The 15,269-nt window shown below is 43.1% G+C and overlaps 2 protein-coding genes across 2 annotated transcripts in view; both read left to right on the forward strand.

Annotated features, from left to right (window-relative positions):
- Positions 1 to 15,269, forward strand: part of LOC135368526 (uncharacterized) — a 129,200-nt gene that overhangs the window by 39,069 nt on the left and 74,862 nt on the right. The window lies entirely within an intron of this gene.
- LOC135378929 (uncharacterized) lies at positions 304 to 5,419 on the forward strand. The gene is made up of 5 exons (XM_064612104.1): positions 304 to 529; positions 620 to 796; positions 2,476 to 2,547; positions 2,652 to 2,714; positions 3,179 to 5,419. Exons 1-5 carry the CDS (start codon positions 482 to 484, stop codon positions 5,417 to 5,419), a joined length of 2,601 nt encoding a protein of 866 aa, XP_064468174.1. The 5' UTR covers positions 304 to 481.

Consider the following 15,269-nt stretch of genomic DNA (forward strand, 5'->3'; position numbering starts at 1 on the left):
AGATCCGAGGCCGATGCGCGGCAACGTTAAACATGCAATCAAAGTTCTAATGTTTTCAATGTAAGTGCTAAGTAGAAAAAACGCCACAATATTAATTATGATTCGTTGCACATATATACACAGGAGCGATTTATTTGTGCAGGAGGTGTCACGATCGGCCCTGCCACCATAGCGCTAGGCCGCCAACCCATCCATATCACGGGAAAGGCCGCACGCGCTATCCATCCGTCTATCCATGCTTGCACTTTGCTTCATTCTTTCAACGGACAATCTTTGAAAGATTTGTTTCGTTCGGAAGTTCTGCTGCGTTTATCCGCACTTGTATCTTTTTCTGCACCGAGAAAAAGAGGTACCCTGGGTTCGCATGTGTTTTCTATTGCCAGGTCTATTCTGTTCAAAACGGAATGGGCTTGACAACTCCAAAGAGGCGGAAGCAGTATCTTGAGCCGCAAAAAAACTACGTTTTGCCGAAAACAACAAAATGAGGAGGGCAGGGTCACAGAAAGCGACAGTTCAAAATAAAGAATCGGTGAGTTTGCACGTATCTACCTCTTTTTTGCTTGTTGCTCATAGCCTTCGGTTATCAGCGTTATTCTCATATTTGTATTGCATTTCTTAGCACAGTCAAACGGATGTTACGGTAACCACCAACGAGTCTGTCCACCCAGGCTGTAGTAATTCTCAAAGTGAGGTATCATCTGAAGAAAGACACAGCGGCAGCCTGTCTGCTGAAGAAGCTGATGTCGGGAATCCCTCCATTGCGTCTCCTTTGGCTGACTGTGTGCCCTCTGAGACGGTAGGTTTGTGAGCTCTAATTATTTTATATGCCTCATGCTTTCCATTTGATATTCCTCATGAGTTTCAGTACGTGCGAGGAACAAGGAAGTTAAATAAATTGCTAATCTGGCCTGTCACAATGAGAACATGCTTAAAAACAAAATGATGCACTGTTAGCGTTTGCACAATAACAACGAATGTGACTGTGAAGCTGGAAGTTAATATCCTTTATTATAGCTTCATGAGCACCAGCTAATATAACCATTGTATAGAAAAATCAGTATGAAACGAGAACTAAACGCAAAAAGATTAAAAAGCAGAGGGACTTTTCTTCATTGGTGCTGCACGAACTAAACGCCTCTGCTCAAAATAAAATGCATCTGCATTGTGTATTGAAAGCAGATTCTGTATACCCGCATGTCATGAAGGAAGTGTTCAATTGTGTTCTTGTATGTCAGTGTACTGTACCTATACAGATTCAGAGATTTCTTCTTGAAATTCTGTATTGTCACCACGAAGCAGCTGTGGCTATGAGCAGCGAATATACGTGGGCAGACAGAGACTGTTTCAACTTGCGAAATGTTTCCAGTGTTCATGTTGCATGCTAACCGTGCTAACAGTTTCACATTTCTATTGGCCATTTTGTTTTCATAGATTGCCCACTTAATGCCATACGCAATACGTATGACCCTTTGTCATACTCTTGGATAACCTCCAGTCCCCTCTAATAGCTGCTCTGCCATTTTTTTTCTTGACCCATGTGTCATATTGGCCTTTGCAATGACCATAGTCGGAACACTTACAAGCGACACGTCAGCGCTTGAGTATGTCCACAGTATGGGCTTAAAGTGTTGTAAACAAGCCACCAAACATTTCTCAAGTACTGGTATCCCATTAGAGAATGCAGGTCATAATACTCAAATATACATTTCAGTTGACCCGTGCTAGCTCGCTGACCCACATAAATGCCATCAAAAATGACGAACCTGCACATACATTTTGCGCTCTGTGGTTCTGAAATTCAGGATCGTGACATCTCTCGCGTCTTCGACTGGACTACTGGGCGCCTAATTATGACGCAAACATCAACAACAGCAAAGCTGTCACATGACTAGATTCAAACCCGGGTACCTCTCAATCACAAAGTGGCATGGCCAGCATGTTAACCACTGAGTCGTGGTGTGCTGCGTGTTACAGCACGGAAAACGTATGCCTATGATATCTAAGTTGAATACATTTCTTTTCCAGTTTGTGGTCGTAACTGTTTAGATTTTGAATAGAATAAGACTCACATTCTTCTAGTCAATTTCCACAAGTGGAATGAAATCACAGATGGGACATTTGATCATAATTGGTGAGGGAAATGCCAAGTCAAAATGATCTAAAGTTATAGCGTAGGGCGGAGTTAAGAAGCAAAATGGTGCCGTGAATATTTCCTCCATATGCAAGCCCTTTTTGGATTTGAGTGCTAGTAATTACAAGAAGCTTTCACTGCCTAAGTTGCAATAATATAGCGCAAAGAAATGCACACCTTGTATACCTGTGTATGGCCCCTCTCACGGAACCGTCAAGAATATTTGTTGAGTGTCCTTTGTAGCGGTGTAGTCATTTTGGCTGTGTTCGTATCTCTTTCCTGTTTAGTCCGAATACTATGATTTCTGGACATTTTTGTTAATCTCTTTTTATATTCCAATCTAGGAGCCTGACACCAGTGATATTGAGCCACAAGATGGTTTGGGAAGGTCTTACAGTGACGAAATTGAAAATGAGGTGGGTTAATTTTTGTTGTGGCATGGTATTGTGATACGTTATCATATTTTGCGGTTATTATTTTGCGTTGGTGTCCATAAAAATTTTCTTCTGGCATTACACAGGATGATCTTGCCTCACAGGACGAGAGAGCCTCACAGTGCTCAGATATTACCAATCATTCCGCCGTGAGTACACACTACATGCATGCTTAGTTTAGTAGACTATGACATTACCAAGTTTGCTTTTCGAGGTTTTTCTGGTGCCATGATGTGGCAGATTTTGTGTCTCTCTCTATGCGACATCCTTTCAGTTATTTCCAGCTTTCGTTCAGCCTCTCAATGAGCAGTTACACCATTCTAAATAAAAGGTACATTGGTAAAATACAAGTGATTACTCAATCATATACACATGCAGCTACATATTGTCCTCTGTGAAATATTTGCCTTAGCATAACATGCCACCTGCAAAAATATCTATGGTACCTACATTTCAAATTCTCTGTTACAATTTGAGGATAACATCAGATATTGTTTGCGCAAGTAAAAGCAAATCCAAACAGAATTACATGTACATTAAAATATGTGGTGATTAAAATAATTTAGTGATGCAGCACTCATGAGTGGTTGACAAAAGTACTTTGACCTTATAGGAGCTCCACACATCATGTGAAGAATCCAGTGAGGCTTCTACCGACGAGGACGATAGTGAGTGCCCCGACTACCATGATGTTGACAGTGAGTTTGAGAACCCTTTTCAAGGACAAGACCGTACTTGTGACTCAGGTGTCACTACAGGAGAGGCCCTGGCTCTGATAATCCTCTTTGTGTTGAGGCACAATCTCTCTGAGGTGGCTCTGAAGGACTTGCTTATTTTGGTGAATTCTCTTTTCGGCAAGTGCGTGGTGCCGACCACAATTCACCTGTTTCACAGTGCAGTGAAGTTCACAAAGAATTTCAAGACATTTTATTACTGTATCGCATGTTGTAATTTTCTCAGTGTGACGAAGAAAACAGGAATATGCAGCGTCTGCAACAGGTCTTTCCAAACCAGTGACAGAGATAACGTAGCGATGTTTCTCAGCATGTCTTTGAAATCGCAACTAAGAGGACTGCTAGAAAACATGACCAACTTTGACTTCTTAGCGGAGAGGTATAGCAGGAGACCAGGAACTCTGTCTGACATCTATGATGGGCAGTGTTACAAGCATTTGGTTAAGGACTTCTCATGTCTTGGTAACCCACTTAACATATCGCTCACGATGAATGTTGATGGATGCCCTGTCTTTAAAAGTAAGCACTGTTCGATCTCGCCCATCCAACTGATCATAAATGAGTTGCCTGTTTTTGAACGCTTCAGAAATATTCTTGGAGGGATATGGTTTGGTAAGGGAGAACCTAACATGGAAATCTACCTAAAGAGCTTTGTGCAACAGTGCAAGCGCCTGGCAGATAAAGGTTTTCGGTGGATGAAAGATGGTGTGCAAGTTGTAAGCCGAGCCTTCGTTATCTGCTGCACCGTTGACTCTGCTGCAAGGCCATTGCTGCAGAATATGATCAAGTTTAATGGGTTCTACGGTTGCAGTTGGTGCCTGCATCCTGGGTGTACTGTTAATGGGGAGGTACGCTATACAGTAGCTACACAGGTATATGAGGAGAGGACAGCGGAGACAGCTGTGAGGTCAATGACCCATGCAGCAAGACAGAAGGTCATTTGCTTTGGCTACAAAGGTCCTTCTGTTTTGCTCAATCTGCCAGCCTTCAACGTTGTCCATTCCTTTGTACCTGACTACTTGCATAGTGTACTCCTTGGTGTAACAAGAACCATGATGAAACTTTGGTTCGAAGGAAAAAATAGCAATGAATGTTTTTATATCGGGACCCCATCTCTAGTGAGCCTTATCGACTCGCGGATGCAGAAGATAAGGCCTCCAGCTACGATAGGCCGCTGCCCTCGTGGCGTTTCTGAGAGAGAACTGTGGAAGGGGCAAGAATATCGTTCATGGCTTCTTTATTACTCTCTGCCAGTTCTAAATGGTATTTTGCCCCGATCATACCTGTTGCACTTAGCGTTATTGGTACAAGCAGTTTTCTTCCTTCTGCAAGAATCTTTGTTCGGAACAGACCTCAACACTGCAGAGGAGCTCCTAAATGAATTTGTTGTGAAATATAACATGTTGTACGGAGATTATAGTATGGTTTACAATGTACACCTGTTGCTCCACCTGGCAAAGGGCGTCTCACAGTGGGGTCCCTTGTGGACTCACTCGACATTTGTGTTTGAATCCTATAATGGTACGCTCTTGAAGTTTATAAAAGGTAACAGGGGTGTAGCTCAGCAGGTTTTGCAGAAAGCAGCGTTAAAGCAGTCGCTGTTCAGTTATGCCCAGACAAAGGGATCTCGTGTACTGAAAGCCTACATATCAGCCCTCACAGCTGAAAAGAGATCTACATGTGCAATGCAGGTGTCCGGGGTGACGTTGCTGGGAAAAGGCAGAGCCTCAAGGTGCACACCAGACGAAAGAACTTTCTTACGCACAGCCTTAGGACGGTCCCCAGAGCAGTTGACATTTTTTTCAAGAATCATTGTGAACAGAAAAGTATATCACTGCACAGGGTACACACTGGCAAAACGAACAGATGACTGTGTTGTAATCTTGAATGATGGAACATATGCAAGAATACGATTAATCTTTGTGTACAGGGAGAATGGGCACCAAGAGACAGCCATGCTTGTACAAGAGTTTCTGCTATTCCAGATACAGTTTTGTGGCTTGAGAAGCATGAGGAAAGGGGTTTTTCCGGTTAGTGCCATAGTTGGGAAAGCTATATCCGTGACAGTTGATGGCATCAGCTATGTATCTAGGATTCCGAGCAGCTGTGAAGTGAATTAACAATCATGTTCCGATAATTCATGGCACAGTGTTTTCTTTCTTGTTAATTCTTGTACTTTTTTGTGCAATTGGTTCGGAGATAAGTATACTTTTCTAGCTCTCTGATGCCTGTAAATATTTTGCATTGCAATGTTCATAGCACATGGCAATTTCAGGTGTGTGTTTGTGTATTTTTATCAATATTGTTCCATTATGTGCAATGCGGCATTGCGCGTTCTTTGTGTTATATTTCGTTTGACATCTGAAATGTTTCATGTGTGAGTGGTTTGTATATCTCACTTGTTCGTAGTAGATTTGAATTGGATAGGTAATTTGAACTACTCTTAGAACCGTATTGTCACACAGTTTCTGCTACATATTTTGATTCCTGTGCTTTTAGTGTAAACTTTTCTTGTTATGTGGAAGTGTACATGTAAATTTTCTCATTTTAGCTTGATGTGTATATATTTGTAAATATATCTTGCACACTGTGTCGACTCATGTGCGATTTTCATTCGAATGTCCCTTGGAGGACGGAATCATATGTTACAAGGCAACATCGTCCTATTCCAAGGAATGCTCTACCGTTCTATGTTGCGTACCACACGAGATAACATGTGGAATTTCCCAGATGGATGTCGGCACAGTTCCCACTGAAGTTGGCCCAGGATTCACACTAACCCGCTTCCTGCTGTCTTTCTGCATCTGTCAATGTCCGCGTGTTGCTTATAATAAGTCACAGCTGCTTCGCTCCGCTGACTTTTTCTTTTTTTAAGGAGGTTTTGAGTCATAAAAACCACAAATTGTTTCAATTCCACTTTATAGGACACTCCAGGTGCTGTGTGGGTCAGGACCTATAGGACCTATAGGTTGTATGTGGGAGTATGGCTACCCATGGAATCCCACGTGAACCCATTCGAGACCTATAGGTCGGACTGTAGGAGTATGTGGGAAAGCCTATGGGTACCTGTGGGGCCCATATGGATCCACAGCTACCTACAGCACCCCATAGAAACCTATAGGAAATCTCTATGGATATCTCTATATACATGGATCGTTTACTGCGAGTGAGAGAGGGAAACGTGCGATTGTGTGGTACTGCGTATACCTGATTTTCTATTGTCCTACTGAATCTCTCAAACCAACACAAGTAAGAAACACAGGTGGTATGTTGATGGTGAATTAATAATCCAAGCTACTGCTCACTTCACCGTTGTTTGTATGTGTAACTGAATTAATCTTAGACACATCACTCTTCGATTTGACTCAGTGGTGAGCAAGACCCTCGGATTCGCGGAAGCTCTCAAGACAAGCACTATACAGGGTGTTTGCTCTAGCGTGTCCAGAAATTATATTTATAGCGAGCGATAAAAGAAAAGCAAGTCGTACTTTTCTGCTACTTGAGCAAGAAACAGGCACTACTTTACTAGTAGCACCTCTTTCTTAGTTAAGTAGCTGAAAAGTAGCGCTCGTTTCATTTTTATCCCTCGCTTTAAATAAAATTTCTGGTCACGTTAGAGAAACACCCTGTATACTATCTGTTCTTACTTAGGAAGAAAGCGTCACTCGTTTCTGCGCGCGCTTTTTCAACTTCGGAGCCCTATTACCTTTTCTGTTTTGTTTTTCGACTTTAAATACATTGTCCGCTATTAGAAGTACAGGAAACGATCAATCAAAAAGGAGCTGGAGAAAACGAAATGTGTTGCGGCAGATGTTGAAAAAAAAAAAAAAGGCAGAAAGAACAATGTTGATTTCTACCGAAAACCTGTGGCTTAGGTAATTCTTTTGCAAGTAGTTAGTCTCTATCACATTCTATAGAAATTATATACAGAGAAGATAAGAAATCCTTACCATTTTTAATATAGGCTGCGTACCTACTATGTATATAGAGCCTAAAATACGATTGTATAGACTGTCCATTGGTGGTGAAATAAATAGACGTTCTATAGAATGTGGTGTGCCAATTATGTTCGTTGTCTATTCAAACGTGTTAGCAACGTGTATAGGATCTCTATACACAGACTAAAGATTCGTAGGTGTCTCGTTTATAGAATGTCTATAGAGAGTGGAAAACTTCTGCAAGGGGTGACTCGTGAAGGAAACCAGTGCAACTCAGGCCACACCCTCTAGATAGCAGAAAGCCTGCCCCGCGTCACGTACGGAGGCCTGCGAGAGTTTTGCGAGTTCATTCGAACTTTTCTCTTCTTCGCTGTGTTATTGACGTCATAGCAGCATCAACGGTTGTAAGAAGAGGCCTCCCTGTGAGATGTAGTGCGAACGCCTTCTGCTATCTAGGAGGTGTTGGCTCAAGGGAGCGTGAGCAGCGGATTTAACGGTAAGCGGCTTATGCGGTATAAACTGACCGTATTTTCATTCGCACAAAATATTTACAAGCGAGGAACCTTCACAGGGTGCGCTAAATAATCTGGTGACCGACACTCCGTGCGTTAAATGCGATTTAACGCTATTTAACGCACTTTTGAAGCATTGGTGTAGTCGTGGCCAGTCACTCAAGTTGGGGACAGAGAAGGGACCTCCCACGGTCTCTTGCGATGCGCACTCTGTCCCTCGTTTGTTTCTTTATCACGCCGCCTGCGCTGAGACGAAACGTTCCGGCGGACGCCCTGACTCAGTATAGGGTGTTTTAGCATATTGGAAGGTCGTATAGTTGTAATATAATACTTTGTTGCACTAAGTCGCGAGACGCGACAACTGTGATCGTGACTCACGCCACAGTAGTCGGTATGTGGATTCATTTTGCAAGTTGAAGGTTGTTTAATCTGCGCCGAAAGCTCAACACGAGGACCGTCTAGACTCAAGGTTTGTCGCTGAAGACTGCAACCCAAAGCAACTTGTACCCTCCCATCAAGTTGCTGGCGTCCTGGGCCTGGTTCTACCCTGTTACCTAGGAGTCATTATGCGAACACGCTACAATTTTGAAAGCGATAAACCAAACAACCCGGTTTTTAGCGTTTTTTAACATGCTACTAACTTATTCACCGAGGGTGGCCGTACAGCTTTCGTAGAGGGCTTCCGATATACTAAACCTCTCCAATGTGTGCGGCAGCGTTCCCGCACTCCGTGTGTTAGTTTGATTGCGCAGTCACAATACACTAAAGAGAGAAAAGAGTTTCCATGGTGGCTCCTGATGGACAGCTTGACGAATGGGGCAAGGTTTCGTGCAGGTCATCACCTAGCTCCTTTAAGCCCTTAGAAGAGAGTACAACGGAGGAACAGAGGTGACGATGTTTTAATGGAAGGGCCAGAGAAGAAGAAGCACGAGGAGGCGTCGTCGTCCTCGTCAGGAAAGATTTAACAGACTGCACCCCCGTGAAAATGAGATATCGGATTCTGGTGTATTCCACCATCGTGATGGTCATGCGACAATGCGCTCCGATAGGCGATTACGTTCCATTACTTTGCACTTGTGTGATAACATGAAATGATTGAAGCCAGGGTGGTCCTTTGCACACCGGGTGACATACCATTAGCATACAAGGTCATAATCTTCGGAAGAGGACTGCGGAGTCTTTGCTAGTTACAATGTTCTTTTGCTCAGTGTCCTCAGGACATTGCTTTTCAGGTCGAGTGACCTGTCGTATTCTGATGGCTCTCCTGGCCAGTGACCCTGAACAATTGGCAGTACTTTTAGCAGCATAATACATCCAAGACCTGGTTTCCTTCACGTAGTATTGGTATGCTGTCACCGAGCCTGTATATACGGTCGGTGATATACCAATACCTTCCCAAAAGTGGCTACGTTGATGATCACTCTCTCACGCGTAGGAAGCCGCCCTCTTTTCATGTCAGCAGGGTTCGGTACTTGGCACTGCGGTGGCGTATAGAATTAGTCCATGTTCATGTGCAAGTGTGGCCGATGCTTTCCTGTTCCTTTCATGGGCTGTTTAGAAGAGCGGTCAATCTGATGCGGTCTTTCTGTTTGCGTATCGTCTTCTTTCAATAGCGGTTCGACGACCCCATGATTAGTCGTATATGCTGGTGTACATGAGTCTGGTTCAGGTCGTCAGTCATTTTATACGTGCTTTGTTCGGTTCCTGCTGAAGTAAGAACATCGGGTATGAAAGTCATGTCGTCCAGCAACTGTTTCATTAATCATGTGGAATTGATCGCTTGCAGGTTGAGAGAAAAGTCGGTTAGTTGCAAAACTTCACAGGACACAATATCTGTTCTTGTCGTGATCAGTGCAGCGACGCCAGAACGTTCAATCAGAGGTGCGTCGTTCGGGAATGCGGTACTGTCTTGCGCAGCCTCCTGACATTTTGCGTACTGAACACGTCATGAATTCAGCGTTGTTTCTCGTTAAGTACTCGTTGGCTTACACTGTAAAAAAAAATACCGTAAAATTTACGCATATTTTAATGGCAGTTGTGTTGCCGGACTTTTACCGTTAAAATTACGGCCACTTTGGGAGAAGTAACGCCGTTAAATTTACGGTAATTTTGATGTAGCCGGAATGTTGGTTTTCCCCCGTAAAAATTACGGTGTCTTACAAAAAATGCTGTCATAAAATTTACAAGGATTTTAATGGCAGCTATGTTGCTGGCTCTTTCCCGTCATTTTTACGGCCACTTGAGAGAGTCTGCTTTTGGTTGAAATGTGGAGTAAATTGATTCCCACAAATGTGGGAACAGCACTGTAGGTGTAATTGTGTGTGTCGTCCTTGAATGCAATTGGAAACCATGCAGTAATGTGTTACACAACTCATAGAGTACAGTATCGAGCATTTATTGTACATACAGAGAAACGATGGAAAAATCTCAAGTCTGTTGAATCTGCAGCGATCAAAACAACATCTTAAAGTTGCAAAGTCCCATGCACTAAGTGTATCTGCTTACCAAGTAAAACGTTCCCTTACACATCTGCTGTTTTCCAAACAACTCCAAGAGGTTCCTCGTAGGTTGTGGCTCTGTTCTCCAGCTTGCTGCCCCTGCAGGACTGATACACGGTATACTCCTGTAAGAAAGAAATTCCAAGATATGTAGTACGACAGCTGCTACCATCGAAAGGCAGATCCACATGCACACTCCTCTGCACATTACACATTCAGTATGGGAGCACTAGGAAAGACGACCTTTATGGTGCTGGCTGAGCACTTTCCAATGCAGGCGAACAAATATCTTAACGTCTTATACTGGTCATAAAGACCTGACATCAATCATATTTGGATAGTACACATATTGATTTAAATCTTGTTAGATATTGATGATTTTGTGTGGAATGACTGTGTGGAGTGAAGATGCAATGACGTTACACATGTGGTCTAAAATTGTTGTAAAAAAAGAATGTTTGGTTACAAAATAACCACGTTTCAGTCATATAATCACAAATGTCAGTTTGAGATTATTCGAACAAATGCATGCCAAGCAATTCAACAGGTAGTTCCAATCTCAAGATATGTGTTAGATGAAGGATTCAGCAAAGCCGTTGGTGAAACAAGTATATTGTTTTTTTACTTTTGATGACTAGTGTCACAGGGGATGTATGCAGGAATGAGAAGGTTAGTTTATAGCGAATCACTGAACTAATCTCACCGTGCAGAAAAGAATTTCACGCCTGTGCTTTTTTCGTAAAATATGTACCACAAAAATTCGTTGCAACTAATGTACTTCCAGCCATACACACCTCCTGCACCTGTACTACGTCATCACCGCAAACAAAGAGAGAATGCAAACAATTTCGATGTTAAATCTAACACTCATTTCTTTGTTCCACGCATATATCATGAATGGAACCATCTGCCCATTTGCCTCGCCCATTTTACCCACTAATCATTTTAAAACAGCATTCTCCAATTACGTCACACCAGTATAACATGTTGTGACCAAAGAGGACTTTCCTTACTATTAAGTTTTAGACTATAGTCATAACAAGTTACCAACTCTGTAATGCTTCTTGCATTCTGGATGAATAAATACTAAATACTACTAGCACAGCATCGCGGTGCACCTGCCTTACAGAGGGTGCCATACTTTCTTACTCCTAAGGAGAAACAGAAGCTGTCAAAATACTAAGATAGGAAGCTACATGTACTAGCCACCGACCAATAGCCTTACTCAACAACGACTTTGTTTCCGACAAAAATATAAAAAGAGGGACACCTAACATCATCCGCCATGTTATGCACTTATTGCCGCAAATTCTATGTCGGTAAAAAGGGGCGATTTAAAACGCAAAGGAATGCCAATGTTCAAGGGTGAACAAACAGCATGCCAACGCAATAAAATACCCTAATTTCATGTGAAGTTAGAAGGGACACCAGCTTCCTTAGGTCCTACCTTTCTGGACATAGATGAGACATTTAAATTACGAACACTACAAGCATGTGTTAGAGTCGCCAAACAACGGCGGTACAGTGAACTCTCGTTAATATGACCTCCGATAATCTGACACGCTTTACGACCATACTCCTGGGGAACAATGCAGTGAAACCTCTGCAAATCGCCCCGGTTAATATGACAATTACGCACTATGACCAAAATTTTCGGAAACGACCATGGTCGTAATAGCGAGAGTCCACTGTATATCGGCCAAAGAAAATATGCCGGAATAATATCAGTTTCCAGTTGAAATGTGCTGCTGCAGAGTGAAGGAATGAAACGATAAAGTGATGCAAGACTGATTAATGATAAAAATTCAAATATTCACTCAGTGTCATGTGAAAACATGCAAAAGAGATGCCCCTTCCTGGGTTACTTTCAGCAAGTGATCCAAGGCGATGCTTGTCGTGGATGCCTTCCCACGCGACTTGGCCAGCAAGGATGCTGTGCCCAGAAGGGACCATCTCTACTGGAACAAAGTTGAACCAAACACATTAAGCGGAGGTCAAGAACACGTAAAACATGTTCAACAATCACGACATCGTACAAGTACGAGTAGATTACACCACATCGACAAGTGCATAGGGATATGAAGCACATTATATGTTCAGTAGGCATGTTCTTTCACCTAGAATATAAAGTTTACAGCAAAATAGTTTAGCAATCAGTATCTTGAAGCACTGAAGTGGGACCAAGAAGTAAATGTAACACATCAGCAAGATAGTTTACCTCCGGGCTACATCAAGGGGCATATGCGCTCGGAGCTCTTAGTTTCTTCTAGCCCTCAGCTACTTCCAGGTAACGGCATCTGGAAGTACTACACGAGGTCATTTTCGTTTTCGCGTGCAATAAGCGAAAAGTATGCATCTTCTGGGAGTACGGTACCTTTATTTCTGCTCCGCCGGCGGGGTTTGAACTTCTAATCTGCTCCGTTATGCCTAGTAAGGAAGACGTAGTCATGCAATAAATAGCCGGGCGCTGCGGATACACCTTTAGGCAATGCGAAATATGATCACATCGCAATGTGAAGGGAGTGTTGAGAAACAATAACACTTGAAACATACCTGAAACCCACTGCGTTTGGACATATGGAACTTGCATCGACTTCTCCGTCGCCATTTGCAAACGCCGTCTGTCAATTTGAAAATGACGATGGCGATGACGATGTGCGCGCCCTGCGCACAGGGGTGACACAAACCCGCCATTGTTGTAACTACCCTCAAGCGTGTGCTTTTTGCAAAACTGCCATCTTGTCCTGGTCGCACGTCATAAAAAACGTCATTTTGAGATCATGTGACTTTGTTTACATGTCGTTTTGCCGCTTACCGACATATTTCCGGCATCATAACGCGAAGAGATGAACCTATTTTGCCAGCGTAAACTATGCTGTGCTTCTTCCGCAATATGGTAGCCCATTTCACAGTGAGTCTTAACGCGGGGTCGTCATCTTTGGAAGTCACCAACAATACGAGGCCTTATGTGTAAAACTGCGCGTTTTAGTGCGAGATTATCGGATAAAAATAACTCCCGTGATTGAAAGACATCCAAAACGTTGCGTAGAAACAACAACCGCATTGTTTACATACGGTTTGGCAGCCGATCACGGGCGCCGCCATTTTTAAGGTCGCGTGTGCCTTGTCGTTGGCTGTGACGTGCAACCAGGACCTGTCCAGGATGCATTGCGTTCGCCCAGCACGCTTTCGTCTACGGAGCAATACATTGGATGCCACCCCTGTGGCCCTGCGCCCTTCGCCATCGTTCGCTCTGCAAATTCCGCCGACGCCGACGCGGCTACACTGCTGTCAGCAACATTACACGCTGCAGTCCTGTCCTGTTTCCCTGTTCCTTTTTGGCACGTATTTTTCTGTCAGTTTATGCCATCTGTGTGTATATTTGAAATCTGGCAACCTGTTCCCAGTGGATCACTCTGGTTTACACTTCGCAAAATAAACTTCGAGAATAAACTCCTCGAAATAAAGCATGAAAAAATACACGCTGTAAAGATAAAGCCGTAAAAATCAACTTTTGCGATTCAGATTCGCTTCAAAACGCTTCAGATTCAAACTTTCAAAATAAATCGTCTCTGATTGGTTGACAGGCACGACAGCCTCACAGCAGCGAAGACTTTTGGCTCCCGCGTCAAAAAAATAGTTCCCCACAGGCTGAGGCTTTTTGCGGTGGGCTGGGAATGAGAGTACCGAGTCTGGACGTATCGTTTACTGTATTCTCCGCCGGCTCTCAGCATTCTGTTAACACTGCAGTTATTGCTTTGTTCAGCTGCTCGCCTCTCAAATTTGAGTATGTCGAACTCTGAATTCGTGTCGTGTCACCAAATGAGTTCCCGGTGTTGGTTCCAGCTATGGTGGATACCTGCTATATTATGAACATTGTCGCGAGCATTTTGGTTGTGAAATCGTAGAGTTGAAGAGTGACGATTGACGGAAAAGCCTGATTCCGATACCGTGTGGATGTGTTGTGTTTGTCCGTCTGTATGTGTTTGTGTGTGTTCCAGCCTCAGAACCGTAGAATAGTTAAATCGGAACCTGCCTGTGGTTTTCCTTGCGAGCCTACGTTCTGATAAATGCAGGGAACAGGTACTGGACAGACTCTCGAAATGCATTTCTGCAAATAAGCTGCATATGAATGTGAAGAAATTGTTTGTTTGTTTGCAAGAAAAAACTATTTTCTCTCGGATGAATAACTTGAGTCAGCAGAGGTGCCCTAATTTTTTGTGACCAGCATACGGTAATCTCAAAGTGTAACGAAATAAGATTCTAATTTCAGGAACATTCACATTGATTCGCGCACCTTCCTACGCGCAACGATTTGCGATGCAAAAGCTGCAAGAGATGTATCTAGACATAATACTTCAAGCACTTTGTTTTCACTGGTCTTTGAATACACTGGAACCTAAGAATGCTATTCTCAAGGTCTTAAAAACCACGAAATTTTCTCACAGAAATGTTTGCAGAAATGTTCGCGTGGATATACGTGCAAATTCTGGTTATCAGATGTCGGAACTGAAGAAAACCAAGCGCAATAAGTAACTGAAATCAGAAGTGTGAGAAATGAATGGCACCCTCTGTTGTATTTGTTTGCCTTCCTTTCTGTCCTATGATCTTCACATTCAGAAATCCCCAAGTACGTTTATTAGCAGGTCACTCTTTATGCCGAGCACCCACGCCAAGAAGAGGTCTAAAATTTACGGTACCAGCTACTTCATTGTATGGTACCCTTGCACCTATATTTACAGCTTATAAATATTGTGCTGAAATATGAAATCGCTGTCAAACTTGCATCCTGCACGACATTACATTAAATGTGCTGCTTGCAGTTCTGCAGCGTTCTTTCTTCCTCACGTTCAAGTGAAAAGGCAAAAAGAACGCTCCTAGACTTACTCTCACACAACCATTATTTCGAGGCCATGTCCTCGCACTAAATGGTCACGAGCATACATTTGAAAACTATAGCGGCACATAGGGAAACCGACGTTGCATTTGCACCGACCTTCTATTTCCAATAATTAAACGAGA

This window comes from Ornithodoros turicata, chromosome 1 (assembly GCF_037126465.1).
Source record: "Ornithodoros turicata isolate Travis chromosome 1, ASM3712646v1, whole genome shotgun sequence".
NCBI lineage: Eukaryota > Metazoa > Arthropoda > Arachnida > Ixodida > Argasidae > Ornithodoros > Ornithodoros turicata.

Coding starts and splice junctions, on each gene's coding strand:
- LOC135378929 (XM_064612104.1), top strand. CDS start 482: ATGAGGAGGGCAGGGTCACAGAAAGCGACAGTTCAAAATAAAGAATCG. Junction 2,548..2,651: donor GTGACGAAATTGAAAATGAG/GTGGGTTAATTT, acceptor GGCATTACACAG/GATGATCTTGCCTCACAGGA. Junction 2,715..3,178: donor ATATTACCAATCATTCCGCC/GTGAGTACACAC, acceptor TTGACCTTATAG/GAGCTCCACACATCATGTGA.